Source organism: Phyllostomus discolor, chromosome 5 (assembly GCF_004126475.2).
Source record: "Phyllostomus discolor isolate MPI-MPIP mPhyDis1 chromosome 5, mPhyDis1.pri.v3, whole genome shotgun sequence".
NCBI classification, from domain to species: Eukaryota; Metazoa; Chordata; class Mammalia; order Chiroptera; family Phyllostomidae; genus Phyllostomus; species Phyllostomus discolor.
In genome coordinates, this window is record NC_040907.2 from 156,632,109 (window position 1) to 156,647,620 (window position 15,512).

Sequence of the window (15,512 nt, forward strand, 5' to 3'; positions counted from 1 at the left end):
ATTATAGGAGGATCCTTTTCATGAGTAAAAAGCGATAAAAGCACTCGTTTGATGTAGAGTGATGTGGAAAATGAAGCAGGGAAGAGAGGGGAGAGAGGTGTGATGATCTCAATGTTAGGGGACAGAGGACCATGAGAAGATGCTCTCCATACTTCAAAGAGTGACACCCTAACATGAGGCCTCATTTATATGCAAAGCTAGCCTTGCACAGTATTTCAGCTCAATTCAGTAATGAAGGCCTAAATTGGGGAAAAAAGCCAATATTTTGTATAGATCCCAGACGCCCCTGTCTGCGTAGTGATATACAAGTACAGGTGACTTAATATTTATGCTTTAATTTCTTGTACTTATTCTCTCCCACTAACTCTATGTCTGTTTTCTCCTCTCCTTTTCTTTCTTTTTTTTTTTTTTTTAGATCATGCTCCTTAGTGATCCTGAAATGGAGAGCAGCATATTGATCAGCTCAGATGAAGGTGCAACCTATCAGAAATACCGGCTCACCTTCTATATCCAGAGTCTGCTCTTCCATCCCAAGCAAGAGGACTGGGTGCTGGCCTACAGTCTGGACCAAAAGGTGAACAAACACTGTTTTTATTCACACCCCTTTACCTGGGTACCACTTGGTGAAAAGCACTTGCTTATTGCCTCCAAATTTTGAAGGGGATTCACTGGCATTTCATTATTCCAAACAAAGTTGATTTTGTTTTTTGCAACTGACTTTCCTATCTATTCTTTAGCATCAAAATATGTAGAAGGTATCTCTCATGTATTGGCAAAGCTCTTTATTATTTTATAGGTTCAAGATGATTTTCTCCATAACTTTACTTACTTGGCCTTTACCCTGTGAAGTAAACAGGAAATGTGTACTCATCATAATTTTATAGTGACTGTAGTAAACATAGATGTTGAAATGCACTCAGCTAGTAGCTGGAGGAGCCAGGATTTGAATGCACATTGTTAGATTTCAAGACTAGGGTGCATTATATTACACAATGCTGCCTTGATTGGATACAATTTGAATATACCATTGTTCTGAGTTTAGCAAAGAAAGAAAAGCTTTAAGCATGTCTGTTTTGTTATTTTCTGTAAGTACATTCAAGATATCATGGGCCAATAAGTCCTCCTCTTTGAGTTCCACCTCCACATATTCTGGTCATGTACTTGACCTTGTCTCTTACAGTCTCAGAAGCCTCTTGATTCAACATATTCCAAAAATGAACTATTGATTTTACCCCAACATAGCTGGTTCTCTTCCAGTATTTCCTAGTTGTAGCCAATTAGTTGTAAAAGTCAGAAATTTAGGAGGCAGGCTTAATACTTCCTTGTAGTCCTAACCCACCATCTGTAACTACCATCAAATCTTATTTCTAACTATCTCTGGATTCCAGGCACTCCTTTCTAATACCACTGCCATTCAAATATAGGTTACTATTGTCATTTGAATTGTTGCCAGAGCCTCTTCCAGTGTGCTCATACTGTTACTCAAACAATATATTTCCCAAATGTAGATCTTATGATTTCTTACCTTTTGAAAACTTCTTCATTTTCTCATTGTTCCAAGAAGAAAGATCACAGTCCTCAGTGGGACCTATCAGCACCTGGTCTGGCTCCTCCTTCCCCCTCTTGACTCACTGGTATCGCTTCCTCTTGAACGGTTTCCTTCAGACCCTCACTTTAGCTGTCTTCCTTGCTCCATTTCCTGGGCCTGGAATCTTCTTCTCTAAAGGAAACCCCATCACTGCCATATCTCAGATCTACTGTCACTTCCTCAGGATGTTTTCCTTAAATCTCCGACAAAGTTATGTTCTCTGTGACGTTCTTCCTCATAGCATGATGAGAAAGAAAACTAATACCACTTCAGAGTACTGTTGTGGTTGAGATTTTACAATTGATTTATGTGATTTTTGGATTATCTGCATTCCTCACTACATCAAAAACTCTAGGAAAGTAGGGTCATCTCTGTTTTTACTTACTGTTGTAGCATCAGACCCTAGCACAGTGCCTGCTACTTAGTAAGTGCTCAGTAAATATTTGATAAGTGGCCTAGTTTGTGGAAGAATGCATACATGTTATGGTAACAAATCCCCTATGATTGATCAACCTATACTTAAGAATGGACTTTCGAATATTTATCTTCATGTTTCCTGCGAGCTCTAGAACCTTCATACAGTACTCGATGTCAAACTATAATATAATAATGCTGTAGAGTCAATTAATGAAAGGAAATGGAAAATTCCAAGAGCTGTCTTAAATAGAGAGATCCACAGAATAAACTTGGTTGAAATAGCTTCTTTATTCTCTTTTAAATCCTGAAATAGTTCCTTCTCAGTGCATATTTGAATATGGGATTGTAAATGGGAGTGGTAAGTGAGTATGTGTACGTGTGTGTGTATATGCACATGTCTATGAGTATGGTGTCAGCACCTTTAAACAACAATTTCAACATCACCTTTGTATCTCTCATTAATGGAGACTTGAGGGGGGTGTCAGGTGCTGAATGCGATCCCCTAAGGACAACTACATGACATTTGCAGAGCAAAAGCCATTGCAAATACATTTCTTTCATGGCATCAAATGGGTATTGTATAAAAGACTTAGCCAAATGTCAGATAGTCTGTGGGTTTAGGTGCTCAATATATTCAGGAATTTTGAAGCTATGTTGAAAAAAATAAATTACTTGGATTGTTAAATGGCTGGATGGTAATTTAGGAGCTCAGAACTCCTGAATCATGTTTTTATTTATACAGAGACAAGCTACCAATAGATTAGAAGCAACAGACATCTTATGACAGGACGATGAACCAAACACAGTGTGCTTTGTGTGTATTTAGGAGGAGTATCCTTTATCTCCATCACCACAGCACTGAGCACGTTTGCAGCATTGCTCAAGACGTACCTACCCTTGTAGGTAAAATGCGTTCAAAATATTTCCAGACTTGGTGGCTGCTTTTTACTTAGTAAACGTATTTGGAAATGTGATGGTGGTGTTGATGGATTTTCTTAAACACCCTGTACACTTCTGGACAGATTGTTCCTCGGGCACTGTTTCTTGTTGTCATCTTTTGTGTAAAGTGGCTGACTGTTCTTCAGGCTCATAAAGTTTCTAACCGGTGCCCTGTCATTCTTTTAAATAAATGGTGTGAGGAGACAGATGATGCCCCTGGCAACATTTGCAGAGATGACATAAAACACCTAGACCCAGTCATCCACATTGCAGAAGTTTTTCTTTATTTCGGAGTAATTTATTGGTTTAGAGTCCAGGAGAATGATGCTATACAGCAGCAAATGAAGATGCAAGGGTAGTTGAGCTTGATATACAATTGTCTTATTTTAGACTGAAACCTTCTCTGATGTGCTTGCATTGAGGCAGCTGGCTTCTTTCAGGGAAAATGAAAGGTGCTAGTGTTAAGGTAACTGCAGCATCAAAGGGAGATGTTTGTGGTGAGGAATGAAATCAATGTTTTCATTATTGTGCCTTTGATGAAATGCAGTAGTGATTTCTCTGGGATCGGTAAGGCTGTCTTGTTCTGTTGTATGTATCACAAAGGACCTAATTGAATGATACTTTAAAGGGATCATATTCAATTGCTTTACCCTCCAAATTGCTACCCCAAAGCAGCAGGAGACCTTCCAGGAGATTTCACTTGGTAAAAGCACTGCTAGAGAACTAAGCTTATACCTTCTGGGTAGAACAAAATCGTACCTAAAAATTGAGAGATGCACATAGTGCTGTGTTAGTTGAGGTGCCTCAGGGCAACTTTTGAGTCAGCTGGGAAACACGATTACTTTGCACTGGTCAAGGCCGGATTGTGGGTTAAGGTCTTCTGAGACTTCCAACTTCCAAAACTTCAAAGGGGTGGGGAGGTAGGGAGCAAATGCACCTTGCACTTGACCCAGTTGGAGGGCCATACCTTTTCAGTTCTGTTGTGTCCCAATATAGCAAAATCCTTTCTGTTTCCGGCTCAGCTTGACTTGGGCTTTTGACCAAGTCCTTTCATTCTGACCACCCTTTGAGAGTCCCAATTCCTGCCAGTTTCTGTGCCAGCTCCTGCATTTCAGTATAAAAGGACTCAGTACTTAGTAAAGACAAGAGATTCTTTCCTGGGTAAGAATCTCTGGATCTTTGGAGGTGCTTTATGAGAATTTTTGTGATTGAAAAACAACCAGCAAAAGTAATAGGTTATGGTTGACCAAACTGGAAATTAAAAAGCAAAAACAAAACAAAACAAAAAAACCTCCTCCCTTGCTCTCTTCTGCCCTACTTTCCCTTCCTCCCCAAAACTCTAGAAACATCTTTTGAGGGCTGAATGGTTACCAGCTATTTAGGAGGCAGGGTTCTTTTTTGTTTTTACAGGCTATTGCCTCACTGATGACTGAAACAGCTTACCTTGTGGTGTTTGGGGTTAGCTGGAGGGCTCAATGGTCTTACTAAAATGGAGAATTTTTGAAAGATTTTGAGATAGGGTCTGAGGGCATTGAAATCTTCTAAATAAATAGGTGGTGTTCGCATGATAGAAAGCTGGATGTTTAAACAGCCCTCATTTTGGCAAGAGACTTGGTACAGTTTTTTTGTTTTAAATGGGCATGTGCTCATGTGTTCACAAATATGAACATCGTGGCACTGGGGGCTTCCACCGGAGATGGAGGGCTGAACATAGCTATTTTTCATTATGAGAGGTGGGGTTGCAAAGCTCTTTATTATCATTCCTCTTCTTGGCAAAACTTAAACAAGTACAACTGGTTTTGGAGATCAGAATCGAGGAATTCAATGGGATTTCAGATTCTATTGTTTTTCAGATACTTCTGGGCTAGCCTGATCTGGGATTGCTAACAATTTCTGTGTAAAAACCACTTTCTGAAGCACTAGTACGTTAATGATAGGTTGCTATTACAATAGTTGGAGAGGTGAGTGTGCAGCTATGGTCTTGTTTTGTTTTGCTTTGTTGTGTTTTTTGATCGTCTTTAACCAGCCAAGTTCAATAGCAGCTGTCAGATTGACGAGCTGGTTAAGAAGCTGTTGCACCCTGGCTGGCATAGCTCAGTGGACTGAGTGCGGGCTGTGAACCAAAGCATCACAGGTTCGACTCCCAGCCAGGGCACGTGCCTGGGTTGCAGGCCATGGCCCCCAGCAACCTCACATTGATGTCTCTCTCTCTCTCTCTCCCTCCCTCCCTTCCCTCTCTAAAAATAAATAAATACAATCTTTAAAAAAAGAATTAAAAAAAAGAAGCTGATGCAATTTGAGGCATGGTCACTGGCAAAACACGGGGTGCTGTGGAGGAGGAGATGGTGGCTGCACGTGGGCTTTGCCGGTTGGTTGGATCCTACTGGGGCTCCATAGCCCGCACACGCAGGTCACTGGTGAATTAGGGTGTATCTGGAGTCGGGAGGGCCTGGAAATTTGAAAGGATGTTTAAACCTCTGCTTCTGAAATGCTGGATAAAAATGAAGCTGTTTCTTTCATTTAAATTCTCATATAAACCCTCAGATTAGAAATGTAATTGTATTCAGAGCCTCTAGGATTCATAGGTGATGATAATTTTCCTCAGTAGCTATGACAGAAGCGGTGTCCTGTCTCCCCACCTGCTGGGGATTAACTAGGGATGACCATGGTTTTGAAGCTTATCCCTCATGGAATAAGAGTAGGACTGAAGAGCACTTTTATATTTAAAGAAAAGTGGTGCATTTTCTTTAAGTCCTCTCCTGTGCCTGTAAAACCATTTGCGTATCATTTAAGAGAAAAAAAATCAATAGCTCTACTCACCTATGACAAGCTGACTGCTCTTACAATGTCTCATCAATACAGTGGGGATGTGCTAGCTTTATCACCATAGAAACACCAGTTTCCATGAGGCCACTTTCCTGTAGGTGAAAACAAAAATAGTGGACCAAGAATGGTCTTATTTTTTTAGTAAGAAGATGGAGCAAGCCCTGTGTTATTCACATGTCACTATTAACCTATTTGAGCTGAGTTCTGAGTAAAATAAGTAGTTTAATCGACCGTATTAACTTGCATTCAGTGGGGGTGGTGCCGTAAGGATATCCACCCGTGGCAACATTGCTGTGAGAACATTAGCTCAGAGGAACAACCTTCAGCAAAATTGTGGCCCTTGTCATAGGGAACAGCAAGCCTGCTTTTCCCCTGTCATGTCTCATACTTTCTGTTCCCTGCCTCTACCTTCTCGGTGTCCGTTTTGGTAACCTGACACATTTCTTTTAGGAAAACAAACATTTGCTAAAATAATGGAAGATGTTGTACATACACACACACACTGAGAAGGGTACTCAGGGACCTGTTCCCAACAAGATCTTTCTCAAAGCAGCTGGCCTGCGATGGTGGAAATTCAGCCCTGGCAGGGTGTTGGTGAAGGCAGTGACTACAGCTGCCGTGGTGGGCAAGGAGGTGGGACAGCGCAGCTGCGCAGCTGCTCCTGTGTTCTTCCGCACCTGCTTCCTCCGTGGCGTGACCTTGTCTTCACACACGGACTCAGGGATTTTTCTGCTGGTTTTTCCCTTTGCAAGTCTTTCTGGTTCTTGATCTGGTCCATCTGACCTGAACGCACCTTCTATCCTCCTTCCGGTCTCTGTGTCCAGCTTGGCCAGTCATCCTGGTATGATAGCCAGGGGCTTTTAAAGTCAGGGTCAGCCTCTAAACCTTCAAAATTAGAGTGGAATATACATATGCAAAGGTGCACCTTTTATGAGCTCAGTGAATTTTCATACTGAATACATCTATGAAACCAGCACCCAAATCAGGAAGCACAGCATGACTGGCATTGCAGAAGACCCTTTGTGCACTTCTCTAGGAATTATCCCCCACACCCCGTGGGGGTGCTATCAGTCAGTGCCATTATTCAGTTCATGTCAGTGATTGATGATCAGCTAAACTGGTGAAGGAATAGAGACACAATGAGTTCTTTGGAAGAAAGTTTGGAAGATAGCAAGTGAAGTAAATGACAGAGAAGGACAATTTTTAAAAATCTTAACATTAGAAGATTAGACTAAGTGAAGGTAAACATTTATTAACATTGAATAAGCACAAGTAATCCAGAGAATTTATAAGGAAACTTCTAAAAATGCTCATTTCAAACTCCTTTAACAAATTTTAATTTTTAAAAATGTGCTTTCTGCGAAGTAAAGAAAACAGACAATGCTGGCAAAGATGTGGTGAAACTCTTATTCTGAAATAGTATTGTTGGCTGTCCAAATAAGTTTTCCTTCTTGGAAAATATAGATGTATTCATAATGTCAATCTAATGGTTCAGTTACTCCACTTCTGAGTCTGTACCAATGGGAGAATACCATAAAGCTTTAGATATAATGATGCTTATCAAAGCCATTCACACCAGGAAACACTGGATAGAAACTTAGGGAATTCCCAACATAAGGGCCTTTAAATCACAGTACATGCATTGGCCAGAATATTGTGCAGACATTAAAATGGTAGTCATGAAGACCATGTAGCAACATGGATTCATATCAATACCTATTTAATGCATACAGGGCGGGACACAGGTAGGTCTACAGTTGTGAGTACACAAAACACATAGTTTATTCTTGTACTATTATTTACTAATGTAATTTTCCATATAAACAACTGTAAACCTACTTTTGCCCCGTCCTGTATATATCTCATATGACATACACTATATATAAATTCATGCATAATATATTTTATTAAGCCAAGTAGTACTCTTTGAATACACATGCATAAAAAATAAAATAAGGTAAAAGAAGAAAGCAAGCAAAGAGGGAAGGCAGGAGAAACATTTTTAAAAGAATCAAAGGAAATACTCCTAAATATTATCTGGGTTCTTGGATAAGAAGATGGAATTATGTTTATGGATTTTTTTTCCATACCATTTGTTTTCCAAATTTTTCAATTCTTTCATTAGATTACTTTATAATTAAAAAATTCTGAAAAGTAATCTACCTTGAACAGCTTATGTTCTGTCCTAATTATACAACAGTGCTCTTAAAAAAGGTTCTAGGTGTTAATAGCATCAATTTAGCTAAAATCATTTCAAATTATTATTTAAATGCCTTTCCAAGAGGCAGTGTGGTGTAAAGGAAAATTTCCCTGAACCAGGATACATTGAGCCTGAGGTTTCTCTCTTTTGCACAATGGCTTTCGACTGTGGTCCCTGCCAAACTGTGAAACTCTAGGAATTACTTTTTTCTCCCAACAAAAAGTGTACTCTTGTTGGATATAACTTTAATCTGTATTATTTACAACTCAGCTATAGATACAGACTTTATTATTTAGAAGCACCCACTATAGATATATGTGGAGGAAGCTATTTATTCTGGTAGTTTTCAGGTGTATTTTGCAGCTGAAATTGCAACCCAATTTCAGCACAATTGGGCTGAAATTTTGCAGCCCAAATTGAATTAGTATTTAGTTATTTGATTTGATAGCCACAATGGAAATGCATACTCTGGAGCCAAGAGGTGTAGACATGCCGGGGGTTAAGGTTTGTGCCAAGTGACTTTCGCACTCCCCGTGCGATGTTATGCACTGTGGATGTATGAGTATAGGTGTTTCTCAGAAATGGAGGTTTAATATGTCCGTAAGTACCCCTGGGTATGGCACTAACAGGCGCTTTTATATACATTAGTACATCGAATTCTCTTAGGAAGTGAGAATCTGCAAGGCGGTTATAATTTTTCCAAGTTACAGGTGAGCATATGACTCTTGAAGGGGACATTAACTTGCTCAAGGTCACATAGCTAGTGAGGGGCCCAAGCTGCTCTCTAATGGTAAGCCTAGCAGAGGTCTCCCCAACTCCCTATGGACCACTACACCTCACTCTCCCTGGGAGATCAACAGGCTTTCCTTGAGGGCCCCTTATACCAGCCCCAGACTCAGAGAGCACTCCAACGGAGAGAAAAAGCCCAGCCCACCATGAAGAGACCAGATTGAACGAATGCTGAAGCCGAGGTTATTCTGTCACATCCCTCAGCTGACGTCACTTTCTGGGGCAGGACTTTGAGGAGGGAAGTCATCAAACTGTTTACTGATGGATGATAGGCCATAGGACTGATTAATTCTGCTTCAGGCAGAAAATAAACATCAAGGTGGTTATGTTTTTTAAAGGTTTTGTCTTGTTTTGTTCACTCTTCCCATTATTCATTCCAACATTTGGTTAATATATAGATTAAACCAAAGTGTTTGCCATTTAAATAGGTAATACTATGATCTGAAGTTTTCTTAAGGAAGCTTATGGAGACAACATCTTTAATATGGTAATGAAGATGGAAGTTGAAATCATTTAACTTCATTTACAAATCATGAATATGTATTATGCTTTAAATGAAAAGAAAGGCTAAAACAGATATAGTGTTTGTTCAATTTGCTAAAAAGAAGACAATTTGTCAAGATTTTCCCCCCAAAACTCAAGCAATATGCAAATAAAGGAAAATCAGACCCCCATGTTAATTCCATGGCATGATGAATATTTTTATAATCCTAATTAGTACCAGTCATTTAGTCTAGCAATTTTCCCCAATCTAGCCAATTTGAAATTAAAATAGATGCCTTGATTACAAAACTCATTAGCAAAGAAGCACCCTTCTCACTAACCAGTTCACTTAGAATGCACAAACTGAATGGAGTGTGGAACACTTGTGTTGTCAATTGGCATAAGTGAAGTGAGTCTTAATTGGAAGCATTGTGAAGTATTTGTTTTGCTGCATGTTTCATTGCAGTATAATATATGATTCATTAAATGTAACAAAGGCAACTTTTAAATGGTTTAATTAAGCAGAGTTGGTGCACTTGGTAATTTTTATGAAGTCAAATGTCACAATTGTTTGCATTGGAAGTTCGGATGGGTATTAATGTCAGAAAGACGAAGTCTGACTCCGCATTTATCACTCCGGTTATGAGGAAAATGTCAGGTTTAATGCGAGAGGAGAAAATTAAATTATAGAACATTGACTTCTTACTTAAAAATACTCACACGCATATTGTCCTTGTGCATTTGGATGTGGAAATTCCAGAACTGCCTGATTTATGGCTGGGAAGCCTGAGGATTAAAGTGAAATGAAAGGAGAAAAACAGTTGGGGATTTCTCTCTTTGTCATTTCTTTTTTAATTTTCTTTTTTAATCAAGGGAGGAAGTAGTGGGTGGAGAGAAACTCTGTCCAATATATTTTCATCCGCTGAAAAGAGCAATAGCGACGGTAGCCGCACAGACTGATGTTCTGTCTAAGCCCGACGCGGTGGGAGTGAGAGGAGGGGGAGACTGGCTCCAGACCAGGGAAATGCTATACATGGGGACTCTGCAGAAGTGCTGGACCAAGGCCGGAGAGCAAGGTGTTCAAGACTGGTTTTTCTGCGGAGGAGTCTGCAGAATGAAGGGCCACACTGGCAGGTCTGTAGGAGTAAGCCACCGTTGCATTGACGTTTACTCTCAGTGTAATCCAGCTGTCAGCTGTGACCTCATCTTAATGGACTATTTCAACCCTACATCAATGGCGTTGCAAAAGTCAGCCATGTTGCTGATTTCCATGAGGAATCTAATTTTAACAGACACTGTTCGTGTCCTGCTCGTGCTTATATCTATTCGGTGTCTCCACTGTAGTGCGCTCCCATTGACTTCTGGTTGCTAAGATTTGCATTTCTTTGCAGGAAGGCTTTCTCCAGACCCTGTAAAGGCTACTTCACTCCTTGGCACAGCACATTGTAGAAGGGCCAGGGAATTAACATGTGGGAGCAGCCCTCAGCCAACGAGCCACAGAATTTGCTGTATAGATACCCTGGTTCCCTTGCTTCTCATGTGGGGCAAGTCTGAGGTGTGTGGTTTACACTCCCCCGCACCCCAGAATTGCCCAGTGGGATATAACTCTAGTTGCCCACAGAGTCAGTTAGCTTCATACCATATACTGGCTGCCTTCCATTGCCCTGGCCATTTCTCTACTTCTGTATCATCTCCCAAATAAACTACTTAATTCTTATCTCGGTATCTGCTGCTGGGGGAACTCAAACCCACTGTGCCAAGCATTTTGTGGTTTAGGTGGTGACAGCTGAAGATTTATGGGGTCAAGGACTGGGATCACAGCGCATAGATCTCCATGCAGAAAGTCCGCTTTGACATTTTTACGTCCCTAGTCTGTCCTGGCTCATGGCACCCTGTGATTTTCCTCAGTGTTGTAAGCTGAGTAATGCCCTCTCCCTGAAAGATACTCACCTCCAAGTCCCCAGAGCCTGTGAATATGTTTCCCTGCAGGGCAAGAGGGACTTGGCAGATGTGACTAAGTTAAGACTCTTGAGATGGGAAGAGCAGACTGGGTGATACCCAGGTGTGCCCAGCATAACCACAAGGTTACAGAAAAAGCAGGAGGCAGAAAAGGAAGAGTTCAGACAAGGAGATGTGACAGTGAAAAGAGAAATGGGGGAGATGCTCTTTGAAGATGCGGCCATGAGGGAGGGACTGCAGGTGGCCTCTGGAGGCTGGAGAAGGCAAGGAAGGGGGTTCTGCTCTGGAGCCCCCAGAGGAATGCAGCTCTGCTGACACCTTGATTTTAACCCTATAAGAATGATTTTGGGCCTCTGACCTCCGGAACTGTAAAATAAATTCATGTAAAGCCACTAATGTGTGGTAATTTGTTATAACAGTGATGGGAAACTAACACACTCACGGACCCTTCCCCCAGCTTCCGTGGATCTCCTGTTAAACAGAAGCCAAAATCCTTCACTTGTCTGCACCTGCTTCTGCAAGCCGAGGTGTCAGCAGACCCAGACCCGGGTCATGCAGGCCATGCTTTTGACATCTCTCTACACTGATCCATGCAGTTCTGTTATAAGAAGAGTTTCTCCTAAGAGGAATTCTTATGAAAAATAATGTTCATTGTCTAGTTATATATTGTCTTAGTTTGCTAAGCTTGCCATAACAAAGTACCACAGATTGATTGGTATACATAACATAAATGTAAATAACGTCTCATGGTTTTTTTAAAGTATGTTTTCTTCATTATGCTAATACAGTTGTCCCATTTTCCTCCCTTTATTCCCCTCTTCCCTGTATCCCCCCTCCCATCAGCATCCACTCCCTGCCCCTTAGTTCCATGTCCATGGGTTGTACTTGTACGTTCTTTGGCTTCTCTATTTCCTATACTATTCTTAACCACACCCATCTATTTTGTACCTACCATTTATGCTTCTTATTCCCTGTACCTATTCCCCTATTCTTCCTGCTCCCCATTGCTAACCCTCCATGTGATCTCCATTTCTGTGGTTCTGTTCCTGTTCAGGTTGTTTGCTTAGTTTGTTTTTGTTTTTGTTTTTGTTTTAGGTGTGGTTGTTAATAATTGTGAGTTTGCTGTCATTTTACTATACATGTTTTTTATTTTCTTTTTCTTAGATAAGTCCCTTTAACATTTCATATAATAAGGGCCTGGTGATGATGAACTCCTTTAACTTGACCTTATGTGGGAAGCACTTTATCTGCCCTTTCATTCTAAATGATAGCTTTGCTGGATAGGGTAATCTTGGATGTAGGTCCTTGACTTTTATGACTTGGAATATTTCTTTCCAGCCCCTTCTTTTCTATAAGGTTTGTTTTGAGAAATCAGCTGATAGTGTTATAAGAATTCCTTTGTAGGCAACTGTCTCCTTTTCTCTTGCTTCTTTTAAGATTCTCTCCTTATCTTTAATCTTGGGTAATGTAATTATGTGCCTTGGTGTATGCTTCCTTGGGTCCAACATCTTTGAGACTTCCTGAGGTCCTGGACTTGCTGGAAGTCTATTTCTTTTGCCAGACTAGGGAAGTCCTCTTTCATTATTTTTTTTAATAAGTTTTCCATTTCTTGCTCTTCCTCTTCTCCTTCTGGCACCTATATGGTTCAGATGCTGGAACATTTAAAGTTGTCCTGGAGGTTCCTAAGCCTCTCATTTTTTTGAATTCTTGTTTCTTCATTTTGTTCTAGTTGAATGCTTATTTCTTTTTTCTGCTCCAGATTGTTGATTTGAGTCCCAGTTTCCTTCCTGTCAAGGTTGGTTTCCTGTACAGTTTCCTTTATTTCACTTCATATAATTTTCACTTTTTCCCCTATTGTGACCATACTCAACCATTTCTGTGAGCATCCTGATTACCAGTATTTTGACCTCTGCATCTGATAGGTTGGCTATGTCTTCGTTGCTTGGTTCTTTTTCTGGAGTTTTGATCTGTTCTTTCATTTGGGCCATATTTCTTTGTCTCAGAACTCCTGTTATGTTGTAAGGGGTAGAGCCTTAGGTATTCTCTTGGGCTAGGAAACCCCTGGCACTGTATGTGGGGAAGGGGTCAGAGAGGGAACAGTGCTGCTTGTTCAGCACTTGGCCAGGTTTTAGTCACTTCCCCCACTACCCACAGGCAAATTGGGCCCTTCTGGTGCTGATTCCTGGGGGGTGGGCTTGTGTACATTCTAGGACCCTGTGGGTCTCTCCAACAAACTCTCCTCTGTGGCTGGGAGTTTCTCCCACTGCCACAACTCCCACAGGTTATTACAGCCAGAGGTTTTGAGGCTTTATCGCTCTGTGCTGGGACCCTGGGTTGTGCAGTCTGTCTTGCTCCCCAATTGTTCTGCCCAGTTTATCCACATGCAAATGTGAAGCTGCAGTCCACCAGCTGCCATCTTGCCACCCAGTCTGCCAGCTGCTGCCTTGCTGCGAGTCCTCTCCATCCCAGCTACCTGTCTCCACCCCTCCTACCAGTCTGCATGAATGTTTCTTCTTTAACTCCTTGGTTGTGAGGCTTCCATATAGTTCAATTTTCTGGTAGTTCTGGTGGTTTTTTGTTTTTAACTTTGTTGTTGTCCTTCTTTTGGTTGTGCAAGAAGGGAAAGTATCTACCTATGCTTCCATCTTGGCTGGAAGTCCTTAAATTTTCATAGTTCTGAAAGCTATGAGTCTGAGATTAAGGTGTCAGGGTGTTGTTTTTCCTCCATGGCTTTTACATGCCATCTGTTTCCTGAATGTTCAGATGGGATCTTCCCTGTGTGACTCTGTGCCCTGAATTCCTCTTCTTATACGGATACCAGTCAAATTACATTAGGGCCTACCCTAATAACTTCATTTTAACTTAATGAGCTCTTCAAATAACCTGTCTCCAAATACAGTCACATTCTGTGGTACTGGGGGTTAGAACCATCAACATATGGATTTCTGGGGATATAATTCAGCCCTTAACATATTGATATATGCATGTCAAGGTTGCTGAGTGATGCAAGTCTTGTTCTTTGTGTCTCTACTTCCTGTGTGAGGAAGGAGTAGGAGTTTCTTCTTCCTGTAGCCCATGGAGCTCCTGAGGCACATGGAATGGAACCCACCCCCCAAAAGGATTTACACTGGGGGTGGGAGGTAGGAAGTGAGGGTGGGCCAGTCCCTGAGATGGAAACCAGGTTGTATGAGAGGCTCTAAGAATGGTCAGCAAGGTTTCAAACTGTCTTTGGCCTTGACCCTGAGTAAGGCTAGGGAATACTGGGGGGCCCAAGAGAAAAGATGGTGCCTGGGCCACAAAGACCACTGGGTTCTTCCAACTCTGAGGGAACAGAATCTGAAAGAAATCTCAGGTGCAAACTTAGTTTTCAGAATCATGACTATTACCTTTGTAAACTAGATTTGTTTGGTTTGGTTTTGGTGCTTTATTTTTGTTTTCTTCTTGCATTTGAAAGTTTCTGTAGATCTCAGATGCACCTAAAGTAACAGAAAGAGGTTTGGAGGACCTGAAGGTGTTTTAAATTTTAAAACTCATCATTGGTTTCCCCATAGCTCGGAAGATAAAGTTAGCCCAGCACATAGCTTGTCTAACTTTCTAACCCTGTTCCCAAGCACCCCCTTTACTCATGCACCAGGCAATGGATGCATCCTCCTGCTTTACCCCAAAGTGCCCTAGCACATGCTCTTCCCTCTGGGAGCCCTTTTCTTCTTCTTCATCTAGCTAGTCCTATTTATCTTCCAAAACTCAGCGCAAGTGTTTTCTCTAGACAAACGTATCTATGGAAACAGAACTAAACTTATCAAGATTTTGAAGAAAAATCTAGAAAGAAGCTACTTTCATGTTTATATACTGAAAGTTTTTTATTTTATAAGTATGTAAGGGTGGAGGAAACAAAATTTTTCTCAATGTTTAAGACACCCAAAGGTTTTAAATTGTCTCTGGATAAGAGATAAAGAGGGCCTGAGTTAAGGTAATGATAGTGGGGTCGAGAAGAAAGGGGATGGTTTATAGGGTGTAGAAGCAGACTTGGTGACTACATAGAAGGCACAGGAAGGAAGGGTGCTTGATAACTCCAACCATGACGGGAGCTGGAAGTATACTGTTGATCTAACCATCTGAGTGTCTGCAAAAATATCTGAGGCCGAGGGCTGTGCCCACAGTGTTTCTTTGCTGATGAAAGAGATGCTTGTTACTCTAAAGTACCAAGTGAGAGAGGGGAGGCCCCGGTAGGTGCTGCCACCAAGGTGTGCCGTGAGGGAGAAAATGGCTTTTCCTTTGTGATTGCTTTTTCCTTTCGCTGCTTTTCTGACA

The 15,512-nt window shown here is 41.2% G+C and overlaps 1 protein-coding gene across 2 annotated transcripts in view; it reads left to right on the plus strand.

Annotated features, from left to right (window-relative positions):
* Nucleotides 1-15,512, plus strand: part of SORCS3 (sortilin related VPS10 domain containing receptor 3) — a 551,877-nt gene that overhangs the window by 291,606 nt on the left and 244,759 nt on the right. For both annotated transcript variants that reach the window (XM_036027268.1, XM_028514086.2), the window contains exon 4: nucleotides 416-574. In XM_036027268.1, the coding sequence (XP_035883161.1) occupies nucleotides 416-574 (159 nt within the window). The remainder of the gene's footprint in view (nucleotides 1-415; nucleotides 575-15,512) is intronic.